Here is a 12191-nt window from a genome sequence, read left to right as displayed (position 1 = left end):
ATTGCAAAGAAACACTTTCATGTACTCGAATTGGGAAGGGACATAAATCATACCCCCAACTTATGACATATGTCATACCCCCACTTTACTTCTGCTGGCTGATAAAAAGAAAAATAGATGTAAAAGGAAGTGGGGGCAAGGAGGTGAAAGTTTGATCATCGCATACATTTCCTTCAGTTTGAACACTGGCACTGTCTGTGAGGGAATCAAACTTCAGTTTTCCTTTTAGGAGAAACAAATATTTATTTTAACTAGCATTTTTATTTTAAATTGGTTTTTAATATTCCTGAGTAAGAACCACATGTGTTGTAGCCTTAGTCTCTGAATGATTTTAAGTGGTAAGCTTTTAAAACTTGAAACATACAGCTGATAATGTATGTTGTATTGTTTTTTGTTATTTTTTTAAAAATAGAACCAACTGGATTAGTGACGTTTACAAGACAAAGTTTTCAAGACCTTCCAGACTGGGAAAGGTAAGTTAAACACATCTCTCAGTGTGAGAAATTGTTTTACTTGATTTTGGTGACTTAGGGCCTTATGCAACTCCCAGTAAAGTCATAGGCTCCCAGTGACTTCATTAGGAGTTGAGTCAGGCTCTTAATCATTACAAGGGACACTATTTTGTATGGATCTTTGTTATTTTTATTCATCAAGTTTGCAGGGGGGGGAAGTCAGCTGAACTGATGCAAAAGCAATTTGGTGGTGGAGGTTGTTACTCTTTGGGGGGGGAGTTGTTTCAGTGTTCTGTAGAAGTTGATAATTTAGTCAAAAGTTCTAAAATTTTGTAAAATTAATTTCTAACTTGAGCATATTTATGTGCTTCAGCTACCTCATTTCATTTTGTTTGTTCATGATTTAGATGAACATTTAAACAGTGATATTTCCATGAAAATTTGCAGGTATATATGTGGGGATGAGGGAAGCCTGGGTGTAATGGTTCATCTGAAGCAGCAATGACAGGAACTTGAATGCAATGTGGCTGACAACCAGCATGAAAATTTTGATTTATTAGCTTTTTCATTGGCTAGTGCCATGTCATCAGCAAACAGTCCAAGTAAGATGATGGCTGCTTGTCTGGGTATGTGAAGTTTTAGTTTTAAGCAGAGTTTTGGATGTTGGAGTTTTGGGGCTGGGAAAAGAGGCAAGAAATTGGATGTGTAACCCTAGAATCAAAATCTGCAAATTTAGGATTATAGCTATAAATACTAGTTAAGATATAACATATGTTAAATTTGTATCGAAAACTGTAAGTAGCACGGTGTAGACTTACTGGCTATTCCATGCTCTTTCTTTTTTAGACTTACTTTAATAATAGGTGTTTATTAAAAAAGAAACTCTTATAACTGTAGTAGTTACAATAGTTACTACCCCTAAAATGTGCTAAAATAACTAGTGTGTACATTCACTTTTGATTTACTTGCTATACAATGCATATTAACTATAATCTAAAAAATGTACCCTTGTTAGGCACATAGTAGAATGAAAGGTCTGATACTATATCTTGCAAATAGCATGTCATGGATTTCTTGTTAGTTTTACCAGTTCTCAAATATACTATAGTTAGTACATGATAAATGGATGCCCAGGCCCTAAAGGGTATAAAACAAAAGTTATTTTAGAAGGTAATCCTATTGAAAGTAGTTACTCAGTGTAGGAGCTGACATTGCATTCCCTTGGCACTCACTGCTTGAGTAATTTTGTGCTCTCTCTTTCAAAGAGATTGATTTCTTGAGGTGATGGTGGCACAGTGAATTGTAAGGAAAAAGCACTCAGCTTGCTCTGGTTTCAGGGTAAATATGCAGTGATTACTGAGAGAGACTTTGAGGTATGGCAGAGGAGAATTAAGCCACCATTTTAAAACGATGAATCAATTCAGAACGTCATATTAACCCCTGAATTGCAGAAGTAAACAGGTATATATATGTGCTGAGCAGAAAAGATGCTCTCATTTTGGGGTCCAAAACATTTTTTTAAAATCTATTACTGTAAGTCTCGGAGTACATACATTCATGCATCTTTAGTAATAACAGAGTACACATGGTTCCCCTAGTCTTCCAGGAAACTGCACACCCTTACAATTGTATATGTCAAGGGCCAGATCTTCAGCTGGTGTAAATCAGTTTACCTCCATTGACTTCCCTGATGCTTTGCCAGTGTACTCAAATGAGGATCTGACCCAAAATTATTTTTCAAAATCTGACCAAATCTTCTGTCAGATGATTTTGTCATATTAACATAGTGCTTCTTTGCTCTATCTGTGTAACTACTGTTTAGGGGTAGGAAATATGTAATTGTATGCTATTAAAGGTTTTTAAATGGGTGATTGAGGATATAGATATGTTTCACTTTAACCTCAATGGGAGCTGAGTGGCAAATGTTTTTTTCTTTTTAAACAGAAAGGTGAAACATCATTTTATTTCTTGTTTGCTGAAGTGAGGAATCTAAGCCATCACTGATATGAATGTAATTCAGTCTATGTACTAGCTTCTCACACAGAATATTCTGTTTCTTAATATCCTGCTCAAGTAGAGGGCAGATTTATGTCCCCTGTAAATCTATTAATAGATGATTGTAACTAATGCAGCTTAATTTAAACCTCTTTTTCTTTTTCTTTTTTTTTTCTTTTTTTTAAATTCAACTGTATTATTGTTAAATATGTCAGTGACTTTCTTCTTTACAAAGTGTGGGAGTAATTGTTCTTTCTGGAGGAAATAAAGGCAGTAAGTCAAAAGATTGAATACCATTATTAATGAAAGTATATGGTAGATTAGAATATTCTGTCCACAACACTGGTGATCAACCCATAAAATTAAGTTATTTTAATTTTACAATTCTGGATAGAAATTAATGATCAAAAATGATCATTCTGATCAAAATAAGGCCAATTTTGTGAAAACCCAAAGAGTAGTTGTGGGCTGGAGGGTGTAGTTCAGCAGAAATAAAATGGCAGCGTGCAACAGGATTTTTCAACAGCAGCAAATCTTTATCAGCATAGATCAAAATAAGTTACCATAAGCATAAAGCAACAACAAAAAGATCCCCCAAGGTGGGGTTCACTCAGGGTATGGCTACACTACAGCTTAAATTGACATAAATTATGTTGCTCTAGGGTGTGAATTAGGCACACACACATACCAAGTGACATAATTTATGCTGATTTAAGTGCTGGTGTGGACAGTGCTATGTCTGTGGAAGAAGCTCTCCCGCTGACCTAACTATCGCCACTCACGGAGACTAGAGTAATTAAGCTGATGGATGAGCTCTCTCCCATTACCTTAGAGTGGCTACACAGATTGTTTATTGCAGCTGCTGTGAGCTCTCTCATAGCCTCAGTACCTGAGTGTGGAGTCCCGCCTTCCAACAGACGTTCCTCTCTTTTGTCTTTCCAGCATTCCTGCATATAGTTCTTCGCCTGAGTTGCTATGTAACAGAAAAGAAAAGGGAAGCTATAGTTAATCCTTTGTGAACAGGGGTGCAGATGGTGCCCCTACACTCAGCCACATCCAGGAGTATCAGAATTCTAGGCCCACACCTGCTGTTCTCTTGTTCTGTGGCCTTGGGCAAGAAACCTAACTTCTGTTTCACCATCTATAAAATGAGAATAATAAAACCCAATTCACCAAGTGGTAGTGAGGATTGACTGATGTGTTTATAGGGAGCGGAGATCATTGGATGGAAAGTACGATGTAAATGCAAAGTATTCATTTTCTTCACCTCCCACTTCCCTAACTTATATCTGACCTTTGTCACATTGTACCAAATTCTGTTCTAAGTTATACTGGTCTTAGTTGTATATCTGGAGTATTCCTTTGGAAAGCAAACAGAGCTTTTCGTTGAAGTCAATGGAGTTACTTTGGATTTACACTAGTGTAACTGAAAACATAATTTTGTTCATTTATTTTTTTGCAGATTTTTATAATGGAGACTTTTACATTTGGTGATGTAGTTAATTGATTCTCTGTAAGGTAACACTGTATCTGTTTATATTTTTAAAATTATAGATCTCATAAAAAACTGACCAGGTTGTATGTCACATATGAGGGCACTATAGAAAGCAATGGACGTGGTATGCTACAGGTAAGTGCCTAATAAAAATAGGGCTTTATGCTGTGCTTTTGGCACATTATTGATGACTGGGCAGTTTAGCACAGTTATTTATATACTTCCTTGTTTTTTGTTTTGTTTTTTTTAAAGTAGTGACATTATACCGGATAAAAGAAACCACAAAACTGATCATTCTGAAAGCCTTAGTAGTGTCAACATTCCCCAGTTTTTTTTTTTCACATGTGTCCCTGTTTCCAAAACCATTTGACAGAAAATCACAAGACCTGGACAGCTTCAGGTCTATAAGTTCAGACATGGATTGGAGATTGACAGGAGAGGAGTTTCCAGGGTATGATCTTGACAGGATGTCACAGTTTTCAGTTTATTTTTTAAAAGCTGTTGCTGTGCCCCATCTGGTGACCAGTTCATTAGTCAAAAGGCTCTTTCTGCTGCCAGCACAGTTGTTTTGGTCTGAGAGCTGTCAGCTAAAACCGATTGATAAGGAGAATGTCTCCTCCATTTCCATAAAGAAATATTTAGTATTGTTTGAAGGGGTGACAAGTTTAGCTTTTAGAGTTTAGTATAAAACTTTGAGTTCTATCCCTTTTATGAACTTATCCTGTCATTTGAAGTTGCTTTTAGTTCTTGCAATCTCAGTTGAAAAGGGGAAATACAGTCCTTGCCTGAGGGAGAAATAGATCCATAAAGTCTGTAGCTGGAACTACAAGGTTGCTGGATAACATCTGGGAATGTGTTTGTTAAGGGGGGAGCTCCATGTGATTTGGAGTCCTCCACAGAATTTTCCATGGGGAGTGACCCTTTAAAAAGACCCTAGCATCTCCTGTTTACCAGCACTAGTGGCCAGATGGAGTCTGGAAAGTCTGTCCTGCCTCCTGTGGAGCAGTGCTAGGGAGGTGGTGCCTTTATCACCTCAGAGGCTCCAGGGATGTCAGCTGTTCCATGCCAGTTCACACCTTACACCTGCAGTGATCCATTCCTGCAGAGTTTAGGAAACCTTCCGGGCCCCAATGGCCAACCAGGAGGAAGGGGGCTTACATCATTATATGGGTTGTCTGAGAGCATTATGAAAATTGTGTAAGAACATAAGAACGGCCATATTGGGTCAGACCAAAGGTCCATCTAGCCCAGTATCCTGTCTTCCGACAGTGGCCAGTGCCAGGTGCCTCAGGGGGAATGAACAGAACAGGTAATCATCAAGTGATCCATCCCTTTCGCCCGTTCCCAGCTTGTGGTAAACAGAAGTTAGGGACACCATCCCTGCCCATCCTGGCTGATAGCCAGCGTGTGTGTGTGTGTGTGTGTGTACACATTGTTTAATACATATAAAATCTTGTGTGTGTGTGTATATATATATATATATGTGTATATAAATATTAAACAGGAACCAGTAATGCAAAGTAGAAGTGCGGAGATGAAACATATAAATATAAAAAGGAATGTGCCCAGGGTTACTCTTTCTGTGGGACAGCAAATATGAAGAGTACACAGAAGATAATGGTTTGATAGGTTAACAAATGCACAGCAGAATGGTTCCCAAACATTTATACCTCTACAAAGTCCCTGTGTAACCATATGAACTTATTAGTGTTACCCTTATCTCTCCTCATCTCTCTCCTATTTTTTGTGTCTTGTCTTAAATTTAAACTGTTAGGCCCTTCAGAATAGGGAGGGACCATGTTCTACCTTTTTGCTTGTACAGCAGCTAGGACAATTGATCCCTGATCCTCACTGGGGGTCTTTGGTTGCTACCACGGTATACACATAATACTATTATTATCAATAATAATAGTACATTAACTAGTTATTCCAGGCAGCTCTAAAATATTGTAGTTGATACCCAGTAGGCATTAGTGCTGCTCCAATATTAGCCACAAGCAGACACACGATACTGGACCCAATGATGTGACCAAGCATGGCATATCCGATGTCTCAAGTGAGAGCATGACCACAAGTAGATTGCTGATATTTTAACAGGAGGAAAATTCTTCTCCTTGAAGCCCTTCATAGCTTCATTAAATCCAAGCAGCCAGAATCTGCATGGAGATGATAAACTTAAAAACTACACAGAAATATTAATTTTTCTTTCTTCTCCTTAGCCACCCATCCTGTAACCCTCGGAGGGAGGAGGAAATTATGTTGATACTTTTATAATGCCTTTTATGTGTTGTATAAATTTACATTAAACTCAGCTAAAACAAATATACCCTGAGGGATGATGATATTAACAGAGCACGTAATCCCTCTGCTTGGATTAAGAACTCTGGCAAAACATTTTGGAGAATTTTCATTTGAGTTTTACATACCACAGTTACTTTTAGCAACACCTCAACCACTAAGTGTCTATCAACATTTTCATCATAAGTTTCAGTGGGAATTTGTTGTTATTTTGGCTAGTTGTTTCAGGGCCTTGCCACTAAGATTAAAAATCATTTTAGACTTGACACTTCATACGAGTTTCTGGTCCAAGGGGGTTTATTTATTCTGCCATCCTCTCATTTTGGTTCAACTCTTATTATCTATTATGAATTCAGTTATCTTAAGAGAGATGTGGAAAAATATAATAGCATTTGAAAGATTAGGATGGAATAGCATCCTTTTTTTAAAAAAAATAAAACTATAAATGTATGCTGGTCACTAGTTTATAATGTAGACTCATGGACTTTAAGGCCAGGAGGGACCATCATGATCATTCAGTCTGACCTGCACACTGCAGGCCACAGAACTTCACCCACCCACACCTGTAATAGACTCATAACCTGTGGCTGAGTTACTGAAGTCCTCAAATAATGATTTAAAGAGTTCAAATTACAGAGAACCCACCATTTGCTCTAGTTTAAACCTGCAAGTGACCCGTGCCCCATCCTGCAGAGGAAGGTGAAAAATCCCCAGGGTCTCTGCCCATCTGACCTGGGGGAAAATTCCTTCCTGACCCCAAATAGTGGCAAGACCAACCAGCCAGACACCTGGGATAGAATTCTCTGTAGTAACTCAGAGCCTTCCACATCTAGTGTCCCATCTCTGGCCTTCGGGGATATTTGCTCCTGGCAGTTGCAGATGGGTCACATGTCGTTGTAGGCAGTCTCATCATACCATCCCTTCCATAAACTTATCATGCTCAGTCTTGAAGCCATTTAGGTTTTTTGCCCCTACTGCTCCCCTTGGGAGGCTGTTCCAGAACTTCACTCCTCTGATGGTTAGAAACCTTCATCTAATTTCAAGCCTAAACTTGTTGATTGCCAGTTTGTATCCATTTGTTCTTGTGTCCACGTTGGGGATTAAATAACTCTTCGCCTCCCTGGTATTTATCACCCTATTTATTTATAGAGAGCAATCATACAACCCTCAGCCTTCTCTTGGTTAGGCGAACCAAGTCAAGCTCCCTGAGTCTTATCTTATATCAGCAGTACCTCCCAACTTTTTGTTGTCTGCAAATTTTATTATGTCATTCCCACTTTTGCGCCAAAGTCATTAATGAAAATGTAAATAAGATTGATCCCAAGACCGATCCCTGAGGAATTCCACTAGTAAGCCCCTCTCAGCCTGACAGTTCACCTTTCAGTATGACCCATGCTAGTCTCCCTTTAACCCAGTTCCTTATCCACCTTTCAGTTCTCATATTAATCCCCATTTTATCTAATTTAACTAATAATTTCCCATGTGGAACTGTATCAAATGCCTTACTGAAATCCAAGTGGATTAGATCTACTGCATTTCCTTTGTCTAAGAAATCAGTTATCTTCTCAAAAAAAGAGATCAGATTGGTTTGGCACAAACTACCTTTTGTAAAATCATGTTGTATTTTATCCCAATTACTGTTTATCTCTATGTCCTTAACTGCTTTCTCTTTCAAAATTTGTTCCAAGACCTTGCACACAATTGAGGTCAAACTAACAAGCCTGTAGTTTCCTGGATCACTGTTTTTCCTTTTCTTAAAAATAGGTACTATATTACCAATTCTCCATTCGTAGGGTATTCATTAAAAATCCTTGCAATAGGGCTTGCAATTTCATGTGCCAGTTCCTTTAATATTCTTGGATGGAGATTATCTGGGCCCTCCTGTTTGGTCCCATTAAACTGTTCGAGTTTGACTTCTACCTCAGATGTGATAAGTTCTTCTTCCAAATCAACATTTCTATTAGCCACTCTGCTACTACCCCTAAACTCCTCATTATCCTTATTAAAAACTGAGGCAAAGTGTTTGTTTAGGTGTTGGACTTTGCCTAGATTATCTTTAATCTCCACCCCATCCTCATAGACTTTAAGGTTGGAAGGGACCATTATGATCGTCTAGTCTGACCTCCCGCACAACACAGGCCACAGAATCTCACCCAGCCACTCCTGTAACAAACCCCTGACCTATGTCTGAGCTACTGAAGTCTTCAACTCGTGATTTAAAGACTTCAAGGTGCAGAGAATCCTCCAGCAAGTGACTCGTGCCTCACGCTGCAGAGAAAGGTGAAAACCCCACAGGGCCTCTGCCAATCTGCCCTGGAGGAAAATTCCTTCCCGACCCCAAATATGGCAATCAGTTAAACCCTGAGCATCCTCAATGCTTAGCGGTCCCACTTCTTTCCTTGTTTTCTTTTTATTTATACCGCTGTAGAGCCTTACTATTGGTTTTAATTTCCTTTGTAAGGTCTAACTCTGCTAGGCTTTTGGCAATTCTCACTTTATCCCTACACTTTCTGACCTCCAAAAAGTAGCTTTCCTTTCTGATCCATTCCATATTGGCTTTTGGCTTTCTGCTTTCTCTTAGTAACCTGTTTGAGATGCTTGCTCATCCAGTTTGGTCTGCAACCCCTCCCTATGAAATTTTTCCCTTACAACCAGTTCTTCTGTGAGATCCTTACTACTTACCAATACTAAATCTAAAATGGCATCACCTCTTGTTTGTTTGGTGACTATTTGGTGGAAAAATCTGTCAGCTGTCGCATCCAGGAGAATCTGGACACTACCATTATTAGTAGCACTTGTTCTCCAGTCTATATCTGGGAAATTAAAGTCTCCCATAATCACACAATTGCCAGTAATATTTATTTCATTAAAAATATTAAAGATGTCTCTATCCATATCCACATCAGATCCTAGGAAGTCCATAGCATACCCCAAGCACTAACCTAGAGGAACCTCTGGTAATTTTTTCCCCTGAAGTGCTTTTGACCCAAATAGATTCTATTTTATCCAGTCCGTCACTTTTAATTTCTTTACAGTCTACCTCATGATTAATATACAGGTGTTAGTTCACCACCTTTATCTCTATGGATGGAGGCTTTTTTAAAGTGAAATACATGCTATTCCTACAAAAAAACAAGAGTTTAAAGCTTATCTATTTTAAACAGTGTGTCAGTCTATTTTGAACAAAAAGTCTCATCCCATTCAGGTGTCCTCAGCTATAGTTCACAGTGAATCTCACTAGGTAGAGAACTGCTGGTACAGTTGCATTACCAATCTATAAATGGTTTAGGACATGGAGCTGATGGCCAAATGTTTAATAATGTGTAATTTTTCTAACCCCTATAAAATATAGAATGGGAAAATTGTAAAGGGATGTAAAAATGGAAACAACAACTATATTTTACTCCAATAAATGTTTGGAAAGAAAGTGTTCCTTCTAAGGATCTTGGGCTGAGAGCATTTTGTCAAATAATAAACCCCCACCCCACATGATCCACTAACTGCTTTCTGCTTCTTAGGTGGAGAAGTTAACCAGGGGACAGGGCGCAACAACCTCTTTCCTATCAGCCTGCTGGACAAGCCACCTTTGCAATTAAACAGGGGCAACTCACCTTCTTTGTCAAGCCAGACAAAGGTCCCCACCACTTAATATGCAGTGAGGGCAAGGTGGGGTCAGTCCTGCTAGTTGCATTTCTAAATGCAAGTAGGCAAACAAAACAAAGGCTGAACAGAAAGATGAATCTCATACAGCATTTATTTACCTTATTAAAGAAAGGATGTAAAGATGTTTGCCTATTCTGTAATCATCTAGGACATTTTTTCTACTAGGTTGATTTTGCAAATCGTTTTGTTGGAGGTGGTGTCACTGGTGCAGGACTGGTACAAGAAGAAATTCGTTTTTTAATCAATCCAGAGCTGATAGTATCTCGGCTCATCACTGAAGTCCTGGACCACAATGAATGTCTTATAATCACAGGTTAGTCTTTGTGAACTCTGTGCGGAACGTTTCAAATACTTATCTTCCTATTATATATGGAATCAGTGTGATGCCAGGAGGTTTCAGTTGACATCTCCAACATCACAGAAGTTCAGGCACTGTCAACAGTCATATACATACCCTGATTTATTCATGCCGTTTTTCTTTTAGATCACAAATTTAAAAAGTGTCCTGTGCACCTATCTCCTAGTCTTCACACTCACTGCAATGCTGTTTGTTGATATTTCTCTTTGTAGACCGTTCTCAAATGAGCAATTATTGTGATAAGAGATTAATGACCTAATTATGTTCCACTGTGAGTTTATGCTAAAAATCCCACTGACTTCAGATAACTCAGTAACAGGCTTTATAGTAAAAAACAAACCTCTTTTGAGTCTAATGGTCTGATTGTAAATTCCACTTAGGGTCTGCTGTAACTTGGCTATAATACCTACATTAATACTCAGTCTACATAATGTCTCAGTTTATTGTGGGTTTCTTGAACTAAAATACTAAGATTTGATATTGAAGATAGTAGTTATGAAGTGTATTGGAGATGTCTACCCTGCACAGTTATGTACAGAATATTTACTATGCTCACAAAGTTCCATTTTAGTAAATCACGAGCCCAGTGTAAAACCTGGCATGGCTTCTTTTGGAGGTAGTCTCTTTTTTGGTTATGTTAGTATTGTGGTCAAGAATAGAAAGTGGCTCTTATCAGGATGGTTGCATTATTAGCATATCTAGGAGATGCACAGGATTAACTGATATGCAGATTGTTAACAACTTGTGTGTTTTGCATATTAAGCCTTTATATTTTTAGTGAAATTGTGACATTCATCCTGAAGGGAGTCCAAAGCACTTCACCGTCTTTAAAAACACTCCACTCACTACATCTGTTTGAAGTGCTGTTACAGCTGGGCTGGAAAATTACAGCTGTTTTAATGTTTGCAGAGGTGTTTTAGTAGCACACAGCAATGTATGCAACAATTTAAGAAAGGACTTTAAGAGTTAACTGTGTTTTTCTGGATTAAATATACCTGCGAAGAACACAATATGAATACATAAATAGATCTAAAACCCTACAGGAATATAGTTTCCCAAATTTGAATTGGCCAAGAGATCAGAGATAAAAGGAGAATATTTATACTTAAATTATTAATATAGGGTCTCAGGTCTTACTGAAGTCTGTGGAACAGCTCCCATTGACTTCACAGGGAGGTGGACCAGGCCTTAGACATGGAATAAATATAATGGAGTTTTATTACTACTGTTAGGAAAGACCAAGCTATTTACAACCTGCAATATTTTCCCTACTACTATTTCTTTTTCTGTGGCTTAATCTCATATTTCTTCATCTGTCACTGTATGAGGCAAAGAACAGTAGAAACAAAATGAACTAATACTTTTCAATGTTTTGAATTTTTTTTTTAAGTTTGAATGTGGATTTGAAAATATTTCAGTTAGGTTTATATATCAAGTTGAAGTTTAAAAATGGTACAACAGTGCATGTGTTTTTTAAAAAAACAAAAACAAAAAACAAATTGTCCATTTCCAGAGAAAAAGGCCAATATACAGCATAGAATATTTTTGTGAATGAGCTAGTAAAAAAGTGGCCAACAGCAGGCTGACAAGAGAAATAAAACTCATTTATTACACACAGGTCTCTGGAGACTCCTAAACAGTCTCCATGGCTATTTTTAAGATTTAACTAAAGAGCACTGCAAAGAAGAGTCAGTAAGTAAAAGCCACAATCAGTCACCATTAGCAGATACTTCTATTTCGTCAAAAAACAGTTTTCCAAATCCTTCCTGGAATCAGCTACATTTAACCTGATTAAAGTGGGAGATTGAAAACTCAGTCTGAAGAAAGAAACTGGTTTATAGTCACCATAAAAGGAAAAAAATCAATCAACACAAAGAGCAGAGCAAGACAAGGCAATCCAAGAAGTCCCTCTCAGACTGTTGATTTTGCA

At 38.0% G+C, this 12191-nt stretch overlaps 1 protein-coding gene across 8 annotated transcripts in view; it reads left to right on the top strand.

Annotated features, from left to right (window-relative positions):
* PARG (poly(ADP-ribose) glycohydrolase) overlaps nt 1–12191 on the top strand; it is a 126961-nt gene that overhangs the window by 87782 nt on the left and 26988 nt on the right. For all 8 annotated transcript variants that reach the window (XM_073353306.1, XM_073353303.1, XM_073353305.1 and 5 more), the window contains 3 exons: nt 413–473; nt 4002–4077; nt 10069–10216. In XM_073353306.1, the coding sequence (XP_073209407.1) occupies nt 413–473; nt 4002–4077; nt 10069–10216 (285 nt within the window). The remainder of the gene's footprint in view (nt 1–412; nt 474–4001; nt 4078–10068; nt 10217–12191) is intronic.

The sequence above is a fragment of the Lepidochelys kempii genome, chromosome 7 (genome assembly GCF_965140265.1).
Source record: "Lepidochelys kempii isolate rLepKem1 chromosome 7, rLepKem1.hap2, whole genome shotgun sequence".
Taxonomy (NCBI): domain Eukaryota; kingdom Metazoa; phylum Chordata; order Testudines; family Cheloniidae; genus Lepidochelys; species Lepidochelys kempii.
The sequence above is the reverse complement of the archived record's forward strand: the minus strand, read 5'-3'. Positions and strand labels throughout refer to the sequence as shown.